The 22,829-nt window shown below is 41.9% G+C and overlaps 1 protein-coding gene across 5 annotated transcripts in view; it reads right to left on the bottom strand.

The window, feature by feature from the left end:
* MYO1B (myosin IB) overlaps window positions 1-22,829 on the bottom strand; it is a 183,336-nt gene that overhangs the window by 122,754 nt on the left and 37,753 nt on the right. For all 5 annotated transcript variants that reach the window (XM_057551139.1, XM_007171453.2, XM_057551137.1 and 2 more), the window contains exon 3: window positions 10,087-10,202. In XM_057551139.1, coding sequence (XP_057407122.1) covers window positions 10,087-10,202 — 116 coding nt within the window. The remainder of the gene's footprint in view (window positions 1-10,086; window positions 10,203-22,829) is intronic.

The raw sequence follows: 22,829 nt of genomic DNA, 5'->3' as shown, positions 1-22,829 counted from the left end.
ATAAGAAATATATTTCGCCTGTGTCTCTGGTTCCCAGCACAGAGCTCCTAAAACCCTTGGAATTTCCTGAGTAATAGGACTGCCTTTTGTTATTCATAACAAGCCCCTTCTGCCCACACCTGAGTTGACACTAATGAAGTGACTCATGGTGGGACCCCTAAGTAGCTTCAGGCTGGGGACTGGTCACCAGAAAGACCAAACACATGATCAGAGGGTGGGTACTTTCAGCTCCACCTCCCCAGCTCCAGGAAGGGGATGGGGGCTGCAGACTGGGTTATAAAGACTCTTCAACAAGGAGATTCCGGAGCTTCTGGGTTGAAGGCACTGATGTGCTGGGAAGCTGGCCTGCCCAGAGAGGGCAAGGAAACTCTGCACCCCTCTTCCCCTATACTTTGCCCTATGTATCTCTTCCATTTGGCTGCTCCTGAGTTGCATCCTTTACAATAAACCAGTAAATATAAGTGTTTTCCTGAGTTCTATGAGTCATTCCAGCAAAGTACTGAACCTGAGGGGGTAGTGGAAACCCCCAAATGTGTAGTCAGCTGGGTAGAAGTGTGGGTGGCCTGGGCACTCCATTTTTTCACTGGCATCTGAAGTGGGGGCTGTCTTGTGGGGCCGAGCCCTTGACCTCTGGGACCTGCAATAACTCTGGGTAGTTAGCGCCAGAATTGAATTGTATCGTTAGACACCCAGCTGGCGTTGGAGAATTGGTATTGGAAATAACCATACCTTTGGTATCAGAAAACACATAACATCTGCTCTTGGGCCACAGGGGAATAAAACAAACAGGTGACAAGGGACCATGGGAATTGATGAGAGCAGTGAATGTCTCAATGCTGAAATTTCAAGCCATCAGGTTTAAGGAGTAAGAAAACAAGACTACAAAACTGCACTCTCTTAAAAATATACACAGCTAATCGCAGACCCAAAAAGCAGAAAACATGGGAGAGGGGAGTTCACACACAGCAAAAGCGGGTCTATTTGCTTCCCAAATCTTAATCACCTGAGGAGAAAGATCAAAGCAACGGAGAGCCAAGGAATTAAGAGGCATAAACCCCTGAACACAGCACAAATAATTACCTTAAAAATAAAACAGCTACATGGTAAATTCATACACTAATGAGGGATTATTCAAATTTTACTTAAAACCGTTCAGAAGCACATTTATAAAAGAGAAATGCTCAGTGACTGAGCATGCGTGCAAAGGAGCCAATACTGGAAATGTAGGTCTACACACGTTCTCTTCCCTACGTTCAGACAAGCCACTCCGTCCCCATGCTTGGATCAGGGGACACGAAGGTGTCAGGGAGGAAGCCTCCTACTCCATGTTCATGCCAACCCCCAGTGCCCACCGCTGCTTTACAAGGCCGTCTCCAGACTAGTTCAGCTTTTCGGGAATTGCTTGGCATCCACACCCCCAGCTCAGCCAGGAGTCAGACTGGCCTCTGAGCCTCCCTCCCGCCCCCCTCACTCTTCAGTTACTCCCACTGGGTTCTACGGGTTTGCCTCTGAAATGTCCCCCCCATTTCCAGATGAGACTCTGCCCTCTTCCCTTCTAGTCTGGATTATTGCCAAAGCCGACCAGATCCCTAAACTTTACTGTCCTTGAGTTCCTCTTCCCCTGGGGCTCCAGAACAGTTCAAATCTCAAGGCTGACCTTATCTCTCCTTCTGCCTGCTTAAAATTGCAAATCCTTAGCACACAAGCCATTTGCGACCCAGATCTGCTCTTCCTCTTCTACCATATATCCCCCTTCCCAGCTTGCATCTTGCATTCCAGCCTCTGGGAACCACAGGAATTGAGATCACGGACGGGCCATGTCGTATCTCTGGGTCTCCCCTTCAGTTCTTGGCACGTGCTGTTCCCTTGGCCCAGAACACTCCTCCCTCCGCACTTCACACGCCTCGCCCCCTCACCCCCAGGACACGACTGGAGTATCACCATTTCAGTGAGGCATCCCTGGCCACCCTATTTCAAATGGTACACCGTGGAACCCTCACCCTCACACAGTCCTTCTGTGCACTTGTCACCATCTACAACACCATTTAGTTTATTTCCTTCTCTGGTTTATGGTCTCTCCCCCTGCTAGGATGTAAGCTCAAAAGGGCCAAGATATTTGCCCAGTACCTGCACTCATGCCTGGCACTTGACAGGCACTCAAATAACAACTGCTGAATCACTGGATCAACACTATTCGCCCTGCTGGGAAAATTATCTCCTGGGCCTAAATCCTATTCCTTATCTATGTGGCAAATTTATCCTTCAAGACTCCCACTGTCCCATCCCCCAGCTCCTCAGGCAGGGCTGAACACCCTCCCCCTGGCACACCCACAGCACCTTATCCACGGGGACCACACTCAGACACCTGTGAGGACAGGGGGCACTACTGATAATTATGCTGATACAACAGGAGTGACGGACTGTCCAGGGCAGGCCTGAACACATGGTCACTCTGATCTCCCACCTTTTTCACGGCAGTTCTCTCTCTTCTCTAGTTATTTGCTCACTGGTCTGTTTCCCACACTAGGCTGTGAATCTTTAGGGATGAATCATTTTTGTATCCCCAACACCTCACACATACTGTAGATGCTTAATAATGTTGATCGAATGAATGAACAATCACTTCTGCTCGGGGATTTGGACCCCTGAGACAGGCTGGAGGGGGTGGAAAGTACACCTAGACCGTGGGGACAGCAGCAAGCCCCCTTCCTGGGGCTGGTCCTCCAGGGCCTGCTTCCCTTGCATGGATTTCTGTCCCATGACAGCCCCAGTGCCCACTCTTGGTTCCCCAGTCTCCCAAGGATGGGCCCCCTAAGTGCCTTACTGCACTCTGTTTCTATTACTCCTGGCTTTGCTGATTTCTCCAGACTGCATCAGGACCAGTATTTGCCAGCCCCTGTTTAGACAAACTCCCACACAGTTCCCTTCAACCCACCCATCCGGTCCTACTGCCACACAAGTCCCAGCACCAGACCACAGCAGTGAGTCTTATTTCAACAACAAAGGAGGCACCCCTCCCCTGAACACACCCCCTCTAGACAGCACTCCTCACGTGGGTTCCAAGTGCAGATGAAGTGTTAGGCTAACGCTTTTTAGGGCTGAGGGCTCAGTGCCATTCCTTTGGATGAAATGGATCTCTTCCAGAAGGCTGCAGAATTTCTCAGGGCCTGTGAAAGTCCTGTAACATTCTGGCAGGAAGCAACCTATTTTGTCAAGAATCAATTTTTTCCCTTTATTATTATACACCAATGAAATAATCATGTATGCTGGTATGAACGTGTGCTCGGCTTTATGAATTGCCTTTTCAAAATAAACTTTCAAGTCTGAGACGTGCATTTTCTGAGAAGTGATAAAAATTCTAATTAGGGATCTAGAAATTAGGATTCTGAGACTTCTCAGACATACAAAAACACTTTTCATTAATAAATGTATTCTTCTATCACTATGATTTTCATGGTAAAAACATTATGGTAGTATAGAACCAACCTTCCAACTTTAATTTTAAAAGTTCATAATCTGAAAGAGAAATTAGCTGAGGTCCCTTTCTGCCAAGAGTATATATTCTGAAAGACACTGTTTTGAAAATAACTCCCATAAAGCAACAGACTGAGAATAAAAGTTTGAGAGTTAAAGGCAGGAAGTTCAGTTCGTGGAGCTTCGTAAAATCTGATTCAGTGCGAAGCCCAGACGTGTCTCTCAGCATGGACCCAGCCTCAGGAAGCTTCAATTTAACACCTATCCTTCACTACCACATTGCATCGCACTGCTAACAGGAATCAATCTCTCTACATCAAGAAGTCTTCTCATCCACATTTGTCCAGAATCCAACAAGTATCTGCCAAGACAGCAAACATGGTGACTGCCTTCTGCTTATTCTGACCCATGACAGTCGTGCAGAAAGGGAAAGGGGCAATTTGAGCTCTTTTTAAAATGGTGGCATTCCACATGAGATGTTAACTTAAGGTATCCCAACTAAAGAGTAAGACGGAGCTCAGATTCCCCCCTGCACAAGTTACTCATGTGGATTACAGACGTACACAGATGCAGACCCTTCCAGATCACAACCTATGGGCTATTGACTTAAACTACCTGAGAGAACATGGCTTAGAGGTGCTTTATAAGAATACTATTTAAATTCATTTTGTTTTTCACAAAAGCTTCCCTCCCTTTGCTCTACCCTTTTCCCCCCTAACCAATGGTTTGAACAATCTTGGTTTCTGTATACTAAAGTTTGAGGATTGTCTCCCTCACGAAGACAAGAATTTTATCTGCTTTGTTCAACTGCTCTATGTCAGTGCCTAAAAGAGAGTCTGGCACATGGTAAGCTCTCGATAAACATTTGCTCAGTAAATGAGTAACTTTCCTAAAGCAAAAAGTAGAAAGAATGCTAGATGGAAAAGCATAAAACCCTTCTCTGCAAGTGGTTTTCTGGGAGGGACTGAATCAATGGGAGGCTCCACTATTCCAAAAAGGAAATGAGGGAAATAATACAAAAGTCTCAGCGACATCACATCAACACACACACACACACACACACACACACACTCCTTCTCACTTTCCTTGAGAAAGTACTTTAACACCCGGTTGTACAAGCAACCTCTATGAGAATTCAGAATCTAGCTGTCATAAAAGTTCTCAAAACAAATAAAATTTTACTCACAGAATTTCAACTCCGCTATAGAGGAAAATACTGGTAACAAGAAAAGGGACAACACCTGGGGCTTCTGCCCTAAACCCTTATCCTAAGCTCTGGACACCCAACCACAGCACTGGCACGTTTTGAGATACAGTCAGAAATGTTTTTGATAACATGTATCTGGTTCACCCTGAATGGAGTAAAATAACATGATTAACAAGGACTCAAAACACTCAAGCTTTCTAGCAATGTCATTCTCTGGGCACTAGTATCTGGTCCTGCAAAATCAACTGTCATAAAATTAGGGGTCGGAGGTTCCCTAGAGACAGGGGCTCACATCTGGACAACTGACAGGAACATATTCCAAATCCTCCCATTAATCACTTGTCCATTTTTAGGTGAGAGTAGCCAGAAAATTTTCAAGGCCTTAGGACATTTTTCTCAGTTTTTCGAATTTGTTGCAAGGCTTTTCATTTACTGAAGTGGAAAGACAGCTTGCTTCAAATAGTGCTTGTAATGCCTACGTAATATGGTCACCACACCATGTCTCAATGTGGGAAGGACACATTTCAGCTCACTCCTGGGTCGTGACTACTGGGAAGGACTGGTCGTGGGGCACTTTTCCTTTTAGCGGCATGTTCCCTTCACTAGACACTGCATATAATTAGATGGTAAGTGCTCTGCATCAGGAAAAAATTGAACCTGAACACTCAGGGTTGAAGAGCACTATAATACTTTAGTCTACTTTTTTATAAAAATGAAAAAAAAATTCTCATTATACTGCATGAAGTTTTGAATAAACCCAGCAAATAGCATGCTAAGAATAGTTTGATTTCCTTGAATTGTCAGAGATGAGACAGTACAAGTAAAATGTAATGAAATATTATTTAAAACCTCTTTTGTTCTCTTGTTATTGAGCTCTTAAGAGAAGAGCACTGAAAGCACCACAGAGATGCACAGGATAAAGTTCCTGGTCTACAGAAGCTTCTACCTCATTAAAGAAGATGACACTGAAACACAATTAACCACAGTAAGAAAGGTGGTGTGTCAGATCACATGAGTGGTTCTGAGAACTCAGAGGCAGGAAAAGCCACTGGTGGGTTAGTCTGGAGCTGATCAAGCCTTTAAGACAGAACCTAGGAGACAGGCAGGATGTTAAGAGTAGAGTTGGGGTATGAGGTGGGAGAGGCGGAAAGGAAAAGACATGGAAAGCTGCGACTCAAAAGGAGGTTCCACGAAGGCGTGAAGTGGTGTTTGGGCTGGAGAGGAGGACGAAGGCTGGATGGCCAAGAGCCTGAACAGTAAGCCAAGGAACTTGGAGTTCACTCAAATAGTAATGGGGAGCCCAGGAAGGTTTCCGGGAATAGCATGATTTAGTTTTAGGAAGATCCATCTGAGGGTGATAAACTCTATCTAGTGCTGCAAGGTGAAAAGGCAATCACCCAAGGGAAGGCCAGTGGATTTGGTAACTAAAATATCAGGAGGTGTTTGTCACCCTGCTATTCTGAGTGGAGGGAGAGTAAATAGTTCAGTTATCTCCCTTATCTCTCCCCTATCATTCTTTCCCATCCCTGATGTTTGGCCTCTGAGGCAGTTCTCCATGAATGCAGTTACTGAGTGGCCTGAAATGTACTAAGTCCTCACTGGGATATTTAAGAAAAATTCCTTATGTGCAAAATATTTAAAAATCATGCTGGAAAGACACAGCTTACACAATTAGAAAGGTAAACAGTATCACCTATGCTGCCCAGCAGGGCCCTCATTTCTCTGGGCAAGCCACCCAATGTTATCACGCTCAAGGTGTAGCTCCAAACATACAGGGGATAGGAATCCAGAGAAGGGAACAGAAAAGGTATGACAACAGAAAACCATTTTTGAAAAGGAACATAAGATAAGAAGCCACGGTTTATCTTCATTTTATTCATTTCTGCTCTCTGAGTCACGTACTTATGTAGAATGTAAATATTTTTCAGTTGTCTGAAATTTAAAGAAAGGTAATTTCTGGACACCTTCAAAAACACATGAGTTATGAGGGAAATATCTGGATGGTTTTGCAGACTAACAGTGAACAACAGGTCAAATGAAATTTCAAATGTAATCTGGGGCAAATTAATCAGCAATTTTCAAGGTACTTGGTTTGAGCAGCTGCTTAAGTTCTTTTTTATTCAAATTGGAACCAAATTCTTGAAGAGTTACGATTAGAATGCATCAAAAGCTTGAAGTCATCTTATCCTATTATATCACAAAGATTCTATGAGATCAGGTTGGGTTTTAGTAGGGAACCTAGCTAGTACTGACCCTGTTTCAGATGCTGTCAAAGACGGACACTCACAAAGGATAATGCAGGAAAATGCATTAAAGGAAGAGGAAATGTCCCACCGTGAAGGACAAAGTGGTAAGGAAGAGCCTGTTAAAATGTCGGAAATGTGTCCCACATATCTCATTATTACATTAATTATTATATTTATCACTGTTAATAGCAGCAGCTGTCCATAACGTCAGATTCCCTAAGCACTTTACTTATATCAGATAATTATATTTTCTAAATATCTACTAGATAGTTATCCCTCACAAAAATCCTATGAGTTAATAATTATTTTCCCATTGTACACAACAAATTACTTAACTTCTGAGTTGAAGTTTTTTCCAGTAATTTGCTCAAGATGACACGGTTTGTAAATGGAAAAGCTGGGACTCAAACCAAGTCCTGTTCAATATATTTTGAACACTTACTTTCAGGTGCTAAGAATATTATGGTGAGCAAAAGCTGGCATGGCAGGTGAAGCTGACAAGAATCAAATAATCCCATAAAGAAATGTTTAACTGTAACTGTGACAAGAGCAATAGATCTGACCTTGGCAAGGAGGGGGCGAGGGATGGACATTTCTTCCTTGAGGTCTAATGCAATCTAAGATCTAAAGGAAGAACAGGAGTTGCCTTGGGGAAAAGGGAGGGAAAAGCATTCCAGGCAGAAGGCACAGAATGTGCAAAGATGACGTGGTGGGAAGGAGTGTGCTGAGGACTGAAAGAACAAAGTGAGGTGGGGAGGGAGCTGTGATATGAATCTAGGGAATTCAGATTTATTAGGTGAGATTGTACCTTCCACCCCATGCACAATGTTTTATAGATCATGGTAAAAAGATTCTGTCTTTATCTTAAGCACACTGGGAATTTATTTTATTGCTGGTGTGGTTTTTTTCCCTTGGGGGGTAAGGGGTGAACTTGGGTAGCAGTGCTATGCAGCCTCTTATAGGAATCTTTCAGGAACAGGGATAAAAGTGGATATTCCACAGCATGAATTTCTATGTTCTAGAATGGACATCTATTATATATCTAAACAACCCCAAAGTGGAGATTTAAGCTGCAAATGGAAGAATGGCATGCGGTCTCTGGAAGCAAACTGAGGCACAGCTAAGTTATCCTGGAGGGTCCAGGGTGCAGGAACACAGGCAACCCAAGGGTAGCAGAATAAAACTGCACAGTAAGAGGCCGTAAGAAGAAAACGGTGGAACCCATTTCCAGCTGAGAGGCACAGCAGATGACTGTTTTCACACCCCTGCTCCCGACCCACGAGCTTTGATAAATGACTTATTTCTCTGAGACAATTTCCCCATTTGTAATAGTACCTACCTCACAGGATTATTTTGAGAATGACGTGAGTTATAATACATGGAAAGTATTTAGAGACGTACCTGCACATAGTAAGTATTCAATAAATACAAGCCATTACTGTTACTATTATCATTAATGCTATTATTGTAAAAGATCATAATTTGCGGTAAGCAGTTAAGGAAGGGAAAACATTTGTAAATATATCTCTGAGACAATATGTTCTCAAACTTGCACATACATATGAATCACCTGGAAAGCTTGTGAAAAATGTAGACTCCTGGCTTGTTAGAGGTAAGGCCTAGGAAACTAGGTTTTTCCTAAGCTCCTGGGGGATTCTGACATAGCTGATCTAAGCATTTGAGAGGCATGGCTTCAAGGCCTAGAATTTAAAATAAATATTAAGGCATCAAATAAGGTATTTCATTGCAGGGACTTTAACTATAGGGATAACTTTATCAAACAAATTTCATTTTTTTTTTTGAATTTTAGAATTTTATTTATTTTTTTATACAGCAGGTTCTTATTAGCTATCCATTTTATACATATTAGTGTATATATGTCAATCCCAATAGATTTTATTTTATTTTATTTTTTTTTAATTTTATTTATTTATTTATTTTTATTTATTTATGGCTGTGTTGAGTCTTCGTTTCTGTGCGAGGGCTTTCTCTAATTGCGGCAAGCGGGGGCCACTCCTCATCGCGGTGCGCGGGCCTCTCACTATCGCGGCCTCTCGTTGCGGAGCACAGGCTCCAGACGCGCAGGCTCAGTAATTGTGGCTCACGGGCACAGTTGCTCCGCGGCATGTGGGATCTTCCCAGACCAGGCTCGAACCCGTGTCCCCTGCATTGGCAGGCGGATTCTCAACCACTGCACCACTAGGGAAGCCCAGATTTTATTTTTGTTAAGGCAAAATGAAACAAGTTCACTTGCAAAACCTACTTCTAGGAGAAAACTGAATAATCAGAATCCGCTTGATTGGTAAAATACAGTGTTTAGTTTTTAATAACCATTTTTACAAATTATTTAAATCTTTAGTTCCAAACAGTCCAAAAATGTCACTGTATGCTCCACTATCAAAAGAAACTAAAATAAACATCTGGACAGTGGTATGTATATTCTTTAATTATTAGATTTATTTTCTAGCAAAAATAATAGAGCCCATCTTCAATCATACAGAGAAAATTCTTTTCTGCTAGGACACAACTAAAACTCTACAGATTCTTTCACTTTAGTTCAGGTTTTCTCAACCTCAGCACTGTGTAATTATTGTAGATTATTATTTACAGGAATTATTTACAATAACAAGTGACCTCAGAAAAATCAAACAAGTGACTAACTTCAGGGAGGGTGAAATCATTGGCTTAATGTACACATCTGGTGAACAATGTCCATGAAGATTATAAACTGAAGGGATTACTTATTCCTTTTCCTCAAAAACTATTACACAACCCAACACTTGGGATCTTTCTTGACCCAACAAGAGCATGAAAATGCTGCTTGGGCTCTTTATAATAACAAACAATGCACATTCCTGTTTTATTTGAAAAAATAATTAGCAGCAGCTGCTACTTACACAGAATTTTTAACAGAAGATACTTTACATACTGAACCCAAATATTTCAGAACTTAAAGAGCCTGAGGCCAAATGAAATATTCTGCCTTTTTTTTTGTTGTTGTTAAAATAAGGCATAACAATTCACTTCCACATTCCTTCATCTAATTTTTAAAAATGACTAAAACATTTTCCTGAGACTCAAAGGAAACAGCTGGACACATCTGTCAACTAGACAGCTCTGGAGTGAAAGAGAAACTTAATGCTTTAATACCATACTTACATGTGCGGGCTCAGTTCATAAAAATTTCTGTTCCTGTAATCTTCCACTTTCTCTGGTGAATAAATGGGCAATGACCGGTATGGGTTAACAGATATAACCACACTTCCAATGTATGTCTGCAAAAGAAAGAATAAAATATACCCATCTTAACATCTTAAGTCTTAATGTTGCATGGTTTCATCCTTTTAAAAACACTAGTTCTACTGCCTGACCATTCATTTTATACTTTTCAAGAACATTTCTAAAGATAGATGGTCAATAATGTTTATTCATTTTGCTGATAAATGGAGAGCACAGATTTATACATTGAAAATACCTTTCAAAATAAACCTCTAGATTAATTCATGATCCTGGATAAGACTCCTCCAAAGCCCTGTCATACTTGCCAAAAATTTTGTCACCAACCACGGCTAACTGTGAGCAAGAGCTATGCTTTCCCCGATTCCGGCTAGAACTGGTGTTTCCCTCTCTCATCTTTATCCTTTTATTTCAGTCTACAGTAACCCAGGCTTCCCCTCCTCCCTACCCATACTCATATCTATCCAATGGGGCCTTGACTTTGGCACTGTCCTTACACACACAGCCTGTCCATCTCTACAATGGGCTCCGACCACATACAATTCAATATTAGATATTCAATATCACAGCTATCGCTTGGGTATTCAAACAAAATCATTTCATGTTATATCTAGTGGACTTTAATATCAGAATTTAAATGTACTTGCTGAAAGATAGTACATTTCATGTTGAATTTAAATTTAAGGTAGAATTTAAATATACTCTCAGAGGGATCAATGCTCCTATTTTAACAGACAGTAACGCTCTCACACTGCAAACCAGAACACTAGTTATCTTCCTTTCCATTTCGATCTTAAATTCCCGGCAGCAAGAGCAGTGTTGGTTTAGGTCATTTTGTACAAAGACTAGCGCAACGCCACAAGCAAAAGTCACTTAACTGTAACTCATCTTAACTCCATTTTTCCTTTCAGTTTCAACATTATAAAGATGGCTGGTGGGGGGGAAGGGGGGTGCTAACAAACATATGTCAGTGATAAAAAGTTTTTTTAATAAAAAGGTGAAAAAAAAGAAAGGAAAGGAGAAAGAAAAAAGTCACTTCCAACTTCCCTGCCTTTCCAGGGTCATGTAACAAAAGGTGACATTTTTAGAGCAACAAGTTTTTCCAGTATTGTCACCACTGGATTCAAGGAGATTGTCAGATCAAACAGAATAGAAAACAGAACAGTAGAAATGTTCTGATTTTTTTTTCAAAACATGGGTCACAATTATTTTAATTATAAAAGACTTTTTTCCCCCCAACCTGGTAAACTGAACAGGTCATTTTTATACCTGTTTTCATCCTATAAGAATACAATCTTAGCAAGAGTACATAAGACTGCTGCTGTAAAGAAAAACTCTCAGCTCCCATGCAATCAGCGTGTCTATTTCTGACACCCTAGCACTAAGGACCCAACTAATCTGGCCTGACAAGCAACGAGTCCAAGTGTCTTAACTCATTCCATTTAGGTAAGACTCTTCCAAAAAGGTTTCTTCACAGTCCAACCCACCTGGGCAAGTAGATGGGAGATGCTAGAGACTGAATAACTGTCTGAACAGCTTATAACTAATAGACTAGAATTACTTAGATTGGTAGATATGAGAATACAATAATTGATTTATTCCTTTAATATCTGTTGATTGAAAGATCAGCCTTCTTTAGTAGAAAAGTACATGAATCTCCCTTTTTAAGGCAGTTTCTTGAATACAATAATTAAAATACATATTTGCTGTTAGCAGAGAAACCAGTTACCAAGTTGCTCTTTAAAACCAAATTTCACGGCGGCTAAATTCTTGATAAAAATCTGCCTGTGTGGCATTCTTGCATGGAGAACAAACTCAGCTGCCACAAATCCAAAATCAAAAGCCACACTGCTAAGCTTTAAATTTCTCTTTGTTACTCGTGACTTTTATACATACTGAATTGTGTGTGCTTTTCCCCCCAGCTGTTTTCTTATCACCTAGAACAGGGCTGGCCCATGAATAATGTCCCATAAATATTTAACTGAATGACTAATATGCACAGGATACATTCATCACTAAGAACATGGATGGTACAAACCACTTTCACACAACTATTCTTCTGTTGAAATATAATACCGAGTACACTGCCATACACTGCCTAATATTTTATTAAACCTATATGCCACGTGTAACCACCGAACAAACCCTTAAACTATATCCTTCCACCCTCGGGTTCCTTGTCCAACTGTGGTAGACTGTTTGCAAAGATGGCTGGAACAATTCCTACCACCCCTATATGCAAAACCTCTGAAATTTGACTCTGCCACTCCTTCTATCAAGAGACAGAGTTTATCCTCCACCCCTTCAATCTGGACTTGTCTATGTGACTGATTTGACCAAAGGGACGTTATAAGATGAGATACAAGCAGGGGCTTGAGCATTTGTGTATTAGGATGTTGCCCCTCCCCCGCCCTTATGACTGACGCTAGAAGCCATGATGCAAATGAACTTGAGCTAGCCTGTTGGAGAGGTCACACAGAAAGACAAGGGCCTGAACTACACAGCCTGACAACCATCAGACACATGAGTGAGGCCATTCTAAACCATCCAGCCTCTGTTAGGCCACCGAATGCCTAAAGCCAAATTCACGATCCCAGGTGAGACCAGCAGAAGTCATACCAAGCTGAACTCAGCCTATATTGCTATCCCAGAGAATTGTGTGCAAATAGATGGTCGCTGCTTTATGCAATTAACTGGGGGTGGGGGTTACACAGCGACAATTACCTTACCGATACACCAACACGGCTCAACACGTAAGAAAAAGGGCCAAGCAGGACAAGCTTTATCAATCTGAATAAGCAAACAGTAAAGGAAACTGTGCTCTCCCTCTCCGTTCCACTTTATATGTTTCAGATATGCATCCTCTAATCTTGAACTCCTAGTAGGTTTGTCCTGTACTGTGATACATGCCCTTGCTGTTTATGGGTTTCTTCCTTGAAGGTTCTATGTGCATTAGTCAAAGATTTAAATAGTCCCACATCTGCCAACAGAATAACTCAAATGTTCATAGTCACAAGCCTCCTTTCTCTGAGACACAAAAGATACTCCTGGAAGCAGCTGATAGGCTGGGTGGAGTTTACAATCCTATTCCAGTTTTAGGCAGCTGTCTACTCTACATTCAAGTAACTGCAATAACAAATTAAACCTCCTTTCCAGGGAGCAGAAAAATAGTGACCGGACAGTTCATTTTTACATCAATTAACATTTGGACTTATCAATGACATACATTTGTCCCTCAGTATCCCTGGGGGATTGGTTCCAAGACCACCTGCAGAGACTGACCAAAATCCAAGGATGCTCAAACAAGGATGCCTTCTATAAAACAGCATAGTATTTGCATGTAATCTACACACATCTGCCCTCCCGCGTACTTTAAATCATCTCTAGACTACTTATAATACCTTATACAATGTAAATGCTATGTAAATAATTGTTGGCTCATGGCAAATACAAGTTTTGCTTTTTGGAACTCTCTGGAATATTTCCCATGAATATTTTTGATTTGTGGTTGGTTGAATCTGTGGATGAGGAACCCATAGACCAAGGGCTGACCGTACTTCATTATTTTTTTAACAAGAAACTGTATACAATTTAAAGTCAGTATTTTCTTATTGCATCATGCTCTAAAAAGGATCCTAAACTAAATCATTAAGTAACCACTGGAATAAAGAAGTCGGAGGTAAGACACAGTTTCTTAAACGTAAGTATGTGCATAAAAGAGCTGGGCATTATGTGTCCTTTTTATTCTGAATATGCCAAGGAGAAAAATACCCAAAAAACAAAAGAAAGAAAAGCATTGTAAACCTTTACAAAAGGGAGCAGCAAAGAGGATCCGCCTCTTGCCCCCTAGAATTCCACTCACTCACTCAACTGGAAATAATAAGGTAGGTATGTACTGGGTGCAGCTCCAACAGGCTACTGCGGACTCCGATGGTGCCAGTGAGAGAGCCCACAGAAGGCCTCCAGCAGCTTAGCTCATTCCCGCCAGACCACTTCTGGGCTGCGCTCACATTCTACCTGGTCCCTACGTCCCAAATGGCTCACAGAGCAACTCCTACTGGAATCCGGAGCCTGCTCTTCTAATAGGCTGATCACACCAAAAAGGCCTCCTTTCTCACAATGGCAAAGACTACTTACCAATTAGGTTCTATCTACCTTCTCCAACAGAGACAAGTCTGGCTCTCATGACCCTCCATGGATGGATGGATGGATGTGCTCAATCAATGTACTTATTTACTCAGTGGAAACAACCTCCTAGCCATCCCGGCCATCCTAGTTCACTACCTCCATGCTCCGGGCCCACAGCACCGCAAGTCCTGAAGCGTGCACACCACTCTGACAACAGAAGGCCGCCTCCACTCTCACCACCCTGCGGAACCAGCCTCTGACATCTAGGAGGGGAAAGGGAAGGGAAGGGAAGGGAAGGGAAGGGGAGGGGAGGGGAGAGGAGGGGAGGGGAGGGGAAGGGGAGGGGAGGGGAGGGGAAGGGAAGGGGAGGGGAGGGGAGGGGAAGGGGAGGGGAGGGGAGGGGAGGGGAAGGGGAGGGGAGGGGAGGGGAAGGGGAGGGGAGGGGAGGGGAAGGGGAGGGGAGGGGAGGGGAAGGGGAGGGGAGGGGAGGGGAAGGGGAGGGGAGGGAAGGGAAGGGGAGGGGAGGGGAGGGGAGGGGAGGGGAAGGGGAGGGAGGGGAGGGGAGGGGACAAGAAGGAAAAGGGAAGAGGGAAAGGAAAGGCTCTACCTTTCTACAAATGGCATATTCAATTAACAAGTTTATCTTTCACTTCTCAAGGGCAGACATTAAACCAAGAATGTACAAACACTCCTAAGTCAAAACAATCCCTGTCTTCATATTTCAGATATCTCTAGAATTCCAGAACAGATGCCTTGTGAATAACCAAATAATACTCGAGTGCTCCTACTGTGATTACAGTGAAAACTGAAGTTTTTTCTGGAGGATGGTCATCCAGCAACCGCCACTCTCCAGACCACAATCCGGAAGCCAGAGGAAAGGTCCCTGACAGATACATAACCCAAGGACCACGCACTTCATTCTATAAGAAAGTTCTTCCAGAGCCCCATCCTCAGAGATTCTATTTCAATGGTCGGGAGAAGGGTCAGGCATCTGCCTCTCGTACAGCCTCCCCAGAAAAAGAAACGTGTAACCAGAGTTAAAAACCACTGCTTGTGGCCTTCACCCTCAGGTCTCACAGGACCAGGTTTTACTTTCAAATGCAGCAACCATGCTAGTGTCGCTGTTGGCCTATCTTCTATTTTACCTTCCCCTTTAAGTTGTCCTATGTAATTAATTCTGTGAACATTTCAAAAACAAAAGAAAATTCTTCTAGCTACCCTTTCATTTCAGCCACATTTATAATAAACTTGGCATATGGCATCTCAGCACACTACAGAGAAACAGCGGAAACAACTGTAAATTGGGGCCTTCTCATGGCAGTATGTTTCAAATGTTTGACTATGACTCACTGTAAAAAATAAAATTTTCATCACAACCAAGTATGTGTGTTTGAGTGTATATTTACATACACATATGTGTATACATATGTATGAAATAAGTTTCACAAAATCATAAATATCATGTGCAATGGACTGATATCCTTTGTTCACTTCTATTCATTACAAAATGTTTTAAAACTGGTCCTAACCCACTAAATGGTTTTCATCACTTAATGGCTGAAGCTTGCAGTTTAAAAAATACTGCCACAGAGCACTTCTTAATCTTTTTCTAGTTGTTGATGGCTTTGAGAGGCCAATGAAAGCTATGACCTTCTCCCCCCAAAAAACACACATATAATATGCACATAAAAGTTTGCATACAGTTGAAATGCCAGGTTAAAAGCTCCCACCCTAAGCAAAGAAACAACGGCCACTAATGGAAAAAGAGACAGAAAAAGGATAAAAAAGAGAGACAGAGAAGCAAAGAAAGGAGTAAGAAGTGATCAAAATAATTCTAAAAGTATAAAAATGAAGAGTTGTTTAGAATAAGAGCCAACAGCTCAGTTCAGTGGGCCCTGAGTGCCTCATTACAGCACTGAGTCAGAACACAGCCTAACAATCAAGGGCCAAAATGAGAGAGACAGTATTCTGTTTCCGACAACAAAGACATAATGCAATACATTTTGGAAAGATATCTAACCAAAAACACTTTTTTCAAGTTAAATAGTGAAGCACAGTTTTAATATTTTGTGCATCTCCATTATGCAGTACTGTACACACATTCCTCCACAATGTCAGGTAAACGAAACGTTAGTGCACAACAGAAAAGTCACAAGAGTTTCACATCTTTCATATCATAGTTCTTCCCAGGGCAACATTAAGATCTTAAGAAGCCCTAACCCTGAAAGTTTATATTTCAACGAAATTGAAAATAAAATTATAACTAAACCATAAAATACACATAAGGAATTCCTATAATGACTTCTTCTCACCATGATGAGAACTTGGAGGCTTCTCTCCAAATATCAAATTCTTCCAAAATATTCTTAAAGCCCCTGCTCTGTTGAGACTCTAACTAGGCATCCCATCTGCCTATCTACCAGCTTCTTATTTTCTTCAGAACGACTTTTAGCGATTTGTTTACAGTCACTGCAGTTTCTTAAAAACTCATCCCCACAGTTACTAAAGTTCTGATATATAATATACACTGAAGCACCTTTTTACTAAGCTCTTCCTAAATCCCCATGAGATAGAAATGAAGTCTCCATTTCAATGTCCATAACAATGGAGCACAAAGAAGTTAAGTGGTATGACCACATTATCTAACAAAAGTGAAATCAGGACAAGGAGCCAAGAATCTGTTCTCTTTTCATTAGAGCACACAAGCCATGCTGTCAGGCCTGGAAAGCTTTGGCAAAAAGTGGCCAGGAACACCTCAACACAGCAACTTGTGTTGTACAACGCCTTACACGGGCGTCTTCGCCTTTGTATAACAGAGAGCTACTCTGTTGGGCAGAAGCCTCCCTTTTGACTATCTGCAGAATGCTGAAATCCTTACACCACCAGGAATAAACAAAAAAGAAAGGGGGAGAAAAGATCTTCTAGTTACAGGGAAATTTTTTTATCTCAACAGAAAAGAATTTTTTTTTCAATGTTTATCCCAGCACATAAAGTTGTGCCTACCTCTTGAAGAAATGCAAGACGTTGTGTCACAATCACCCTTTAACTTCAGAGAAATGAATCAGGAGGGTGGCAATGCAACAGGTAATGTTTATTTAAATACCTTACTTAATGCTAATTATTTAGTCTAAAATGTCATCAAAAAATACTCAAGAATATGTTGGAGTTCTCCAAGTCCCAGTCTCCAAGCCATGTTTCTTTCACCTCTAAAGTAATAATAGTTCAAATCCAGGATGGATCAGGACTCAGGTAAAAATAACCCTTCATGTGGCTGCGCAACCGCATTGATTTCCTTGACTGAATTTAGGCTACAACCATTTAACAAGCAAGCAACAAATTTATCAAGAGACTTCTTTATGCAAAAATAAATAAAATACAGGACACTCCTGTGGCCTGTGCCCCTGGGAGATTATAATAGAGCTTAGGAGGTGAGACTTTTATATCATAAAACATAAAATTTAAGGGTTAACCACCGTAGGCACAAAAACAGAGGAAACAGGATTTAAGTGATTCTTAGCTAAATGAGTGCATTAGTCTTCTTTCTTTTCTTACTGCCTAAAGGAGTGCTTTGGGTTTAAACGAAGGAAAGGTCACTGTCAACTGCAGAGGTCCAAGAATGCTCCAGAGAAGTCACAGGATTTGGGCAGGTCTAAAAGGACGGGCAAGATTCGGATAAAGTAACATTCCACCGAAGAGCAGCATATGAGATTCCGGTTTTTAGGTCATAGTTGAACCCTGCCCTCTTTAAAAAATTTTTGCTAGGATAGTTGTATTCTTCAAAATGTATTTTTTTTAAGTATGAATTGCTAGAGACTCAAAGCAGATATCTGTACACCCAGGTTCAACTGTAGCACTGTTCACAACTGCCAAAAGGTAGAAGTAACCCAAGTGCCCACTGACGGATGAATAGGTAAACAAAGTATGGTGTACAGATACAAGGGAATATTATTCAGCCTTAAAAACAAAAGGAAATTCTACACAGGCTATAACATGGATTAAAACATGGACAGCAGCCTAAAGGCCCACCCAACCACATTTCAGACACAGGGGATGAAACAGCTTGCCTCAAGCAAAGACCTCCTGTGAGTAATAGCTTAGAAAGTAAGACTGGAATCAAATTTCAGACAGCCTCAAATGTCAGAGAGAGGAGTCTGAGCTTCAGTCTGAGAGCAGTTTTGAAGTAAAAGTCAGTGTGTGGGGTGAGGGGGTTAGATGATGAAACTGACTGAACTTGAACCCAAGTCATCCTGACTTAAGTGTTTTTGAGCTCTTTGCTCAGAGTCTATGTCATACGGTATGACAAGGCTTCAAATGTATTTGAAATATTGTGTAAACCTTAGCTCCAAGTTATCTGGCAAAGTTTTTCAGTTTTGTGTGAACCTGGGCACATTACTGAACCTCTCCAAATCCCAGTTTCATCATCTGGACAAGGAGGACGATACTGGTTCCTCCTGTCTAATCTGAGGATTAAATGAGATTGTGTGCTAAAGCATGAACCACCTGACACATAGCAAGCATCTCATAAATATTACCTACTGTGAGTTTGGCTCTACTGGAATTTTTGGCCACAGTAAATAGCCAAATCAGGACTCAAAAGCCTACAATACATGTTAGTATCTCAGCTAAATTCATGGAGGAGTCCTATGATGCTGAAGTCTTACCAAATGCTCTTTGTATACAGGGAATGGATGAGTTATCAGAGGGGCACATGAGGTACGTACAGTCTTAATGAAGCTAGTAGGAAAAGCCTGGGATACTGAGAAAACGGCTATACAAGACAAGCTGGTGGAATCTTCAGAAATGACAACATGCTATTCACTTCACACAGAGGAATTTACCCTCTTCTTGGGTCTCGGATCCTGGGAATTTGATCACAAGGCATCAAGACATTGTGTGTCACAGCATTTTTAATTTAGACATCTGTAAGATTTCCCAAATTCCCCTGAAGAGGGCTTTTGTCTTAATTGGTTTTTTAAAGACACAGTTTGGTCTACCATACGCTCTGGTTGGTTTTTCAGACACAGTTCAAAATTGTGAAAAACTGCCTAAGTGAAAAATTATAAACATAAGGTTAATTAACCAATTTAGGCTTCTATCTGGGTCTTAAATTTAAAAGAGTGGAATTCAGACATACACCTCACACCCCCATCTAAGAACAGATTTGTGATACATATAACCAATAACGACAGCCTAATTTTCACAGAGGAAGAAACTAAAGGCATTAGAAGGTTTCAAAGACTTGCCCAAGGTCTCACAAGTAGTGGCAGGGGCAGTTTCACGCCAAAGCTCTACACCAAGGTCTGTGATCCAAGAATAGAGAAGTATGATTTGTCAGGCTCTGTCAGCTGCTGGGCACAGAGATGCCCTCAAGTTACATCAAGTACTGAAGGTTTTACTGTGATAATCACATACCCAGGAACCCCCTGAAGAACCCATTACCGAGCTACGAGAAAAGCTGGGACCCAAAAGTGAGTATGGATGGCTGTGAGGCCACATTATGGAACAAAGCAACACAAGTTTGTGAAGACTTCCTTTCCAGTCCCACTATCAATGTGCTCATCCCCTGCTCACGTTTCTGCTTCCTCTGGGCCTGCTACTGACTGGTCTTCTCACTTTCCACTCCAAAGCTAGCCTGTTGCAAAGACTCTTATTCACAGTCTCTGCCTACACGTGGCCCATCATGGCCTCACCACATCATGACTGCTGGCATCTGCTTCTGTTGATATTTTATTTTTTTTCAGTATTTCTCAACTCAAAGTTTGAGGAGAGATTCAAGCCCTATTCATCTTTTTAGCTATGCTGTGCTAAATCACTGGCCTTAGATCAGGCAAGCTTGTCAGGCATGGTCCCTGGCAGTCTAGTCTGAGACATGCCTTAACTACCATCATATTATAATCCTTTGTTCCTGTGCTGCCAGTCATTTCAGACTATGAATTAAAGAACTATATATGAGTTCCATGCCACGCCGAAACACCGGCTAAGAATATCACCTCGGGCAGTCTTTATTTCAGAGCAGGATAACACAATACTACCTTATCTTCATTCAAGTATAAACTCTGTAAGGACAAGTATTTTCCAAATATGTATCATTCTCCAGACCTAATAAGAGGCTCTTAACTAAGGTACAGAGAGGTCCTGTGTTACAGCTATGCTACCAGCTACAAGCCTTGAAAATAATATTATGTGGCTAATTGAAAGTAGTAATCCAACAAAAATGAAATCTGTGTAATGAATACCAAAGTAGGAGGGGGTAGGGAAAACGGGAGGGAGGGGAGAAGCAACGAGAGAGTCAGGGAAGGAGAGAGAGAGAAAATTCTAATTATAAGAAAAGCTCAGGGTCTGAAATCTTGAAGAAAAGTCATGCTGGGTTTCCAAGTTTTTCAGATGGTCATGGCCCAGAACAGGTACTCCATTCCAACTATATGTCAAGCATCAGGCTAAAATGCCCCTTAATCTCCAAAACAACTAAACAAGATAAGCATCATGACGCCTATTTTACAGATAAGAGAACTGACCCTCAATTACTTCAATGCACAGTGGTTGTGAGTGACCAAGATACAACCTTGGTCTGTCTGCCAAAGGCCCATGCCTTGCCCAATACGCCACAACAGAGTTGGATGCACAAAACAGCCTCTCTTTAGAAATTAGGATTATCATTAATACTCATCTGTACTATAGATGTAAGAGCAGAAAGAGAAGTGTGTGTAGAGGGGAGGGCTGAATCGGCCGCATGAATTAGCCACATGGCTCTTGTGGTGAACTGCTTCTTCCTCCTCTGCTCTGCGCTTTTTTTTTTTTTTTCTGGCTGTGCCCTGCGGCATGCAGGCTTTTAGTTCCCCGACCACGGATCAAACCTGTGCCCCCTGCAGTGGAAGCGCGGAGTCTTAACCACTGGACCACCAGGGAGGAAGTCCCTCTACTATGTACTCTTAAAGGTAAAGGACCTTGTGCAGCTATCAGTCACCTGCCATCCAGTGAACAGGATGAAAACTCATCTCCTCCCAAGATCGTCTCCCACCTTCCAGAGAGGAACACACCATCCTCACGGTTGCTATCACTTTTCTTTGACTAGAGAGCACCTAGGACTTTAGAACTGAATGCCCTTGTTCCCTGTCACACTAGTTCACGTCACTGCACTGTTGAATGCTAACTCAACACGTGGCAGGAATACGGATTATCACTTCAATTATTCGTCTGGGTTGTTGAGGCTGCCTTGCTCCAAAACCTATACACTCTTCCATATCATACTCAGTTATGTTGAACAGCACTTTGTAGGCTGAGAATGCTTCCCTATTAGCGGTATCACTGATGCACATGGTAACTGCGTAAACTTAGCAGGACCATTATTAAGAGCATGAACTACAGAGCCAGACTTCCTGGATATGAATCCCAGCTCCATCACTTACTCGCTGTGTGACCTTGGACAGGTTACTTAGCCTTTCTGAGCCTCAGTTTCCTCAGATGTAAAATGAAGATAATTTGAAAACCTACAGTGCATAGGACTCTAGTAAAACTTAAATAAACAAGTACATGTAAAGTGCTTAGAATAGCATATTGTACCAATAAGGACTGAATACGTGTTAACTGTCATTGTTTATCATTTTACCAATAAGAAAACAGGCTCCTAGGAGTTAAAGTACTTGTTCCAGGTCTCATAGATGGTAAGTAACGGAGCCAGGACTGGAGCTCAGGTCTTTGCTTCCTAGTACCCACCACACTGCCACCAAAAGATGACACCTCTGCAGACCTGAAGTTGGGCCTTAATTTCCTCCAAATCGAACTTCAAGTATGGTTTCAATCAGAACATTTAAATTAATATATTATAAATATTATTCAAATATATCAAGTACTATATAGTGCCTGCATGAACTCCCTGAGCTTGGCAGATAACAGATAAACTCGTGCCATTTTGCAAGTTCTAAGAGGAAGAATTTTTCCAATCACCAAAGGTTTTAAGGGAGCTTGGACAGGTTGAAACTGGCAAGCTTTTACCAAAAATGATTGTTTTGAAAAGTATTACAAAACTGTCCAAGAGACAGACTGTGCTCCGAAACTAGACACAACAGCCTCATGATCTGCTGTAGTTCCCCAGCTCTATCTAGCCCCCTAACGCTGTGACCCCATTCCAAAAACCAAAGCCACACTCTTGAAAACACACACAATTTGTTCTCCATGGTTCCTTAATTGTCCACCTTTTCAACGAGCCGCGCAGGCTGAGTCTGCATTTGGTGAACCCCTCATACACAGTCAAGTCTAGGCATTTCATTTCACCAGCTCAGGAGTCCGTCTTCCTTCCCCTACTTAGTCAAGGTGGGAGGGGAGGTGGCATTAAAGAAGGTTCTTGTTTCACTCAAATTTGCTGGGCCTGGGTTCTCTGGGTAAAGGCCCATCCACCTAGATGAAGGAGAACCTTCTACTTCCAACTCTAAAACCAAAAAAAATTTATTTTTTAATCAAACTTACATAATCTGGAAGATGACCCACCCAACTACCATTACTTCTGGAAATGGGACTGGGGTACTGAGATAAGAAAATTA

This window comes from Balaenoptera acutorostrata, chromosome 8, assembly GCF_949987535.1.
Source record: "Balaenoptera acutorostrata chromosome 8, mBalAcu1.1, whole genome shotgun sequence".
NCBI classification, from domain to species: Eukaryota; Metazoa; Chordata; class Mammalia; order Artiodactyla; family Balaenopteridae; genus Balaenoptera; species Balaenoptera acutorostrata.
This window is presented reverse-complemented; position numbering and strand designations above follow the sequence as displayed.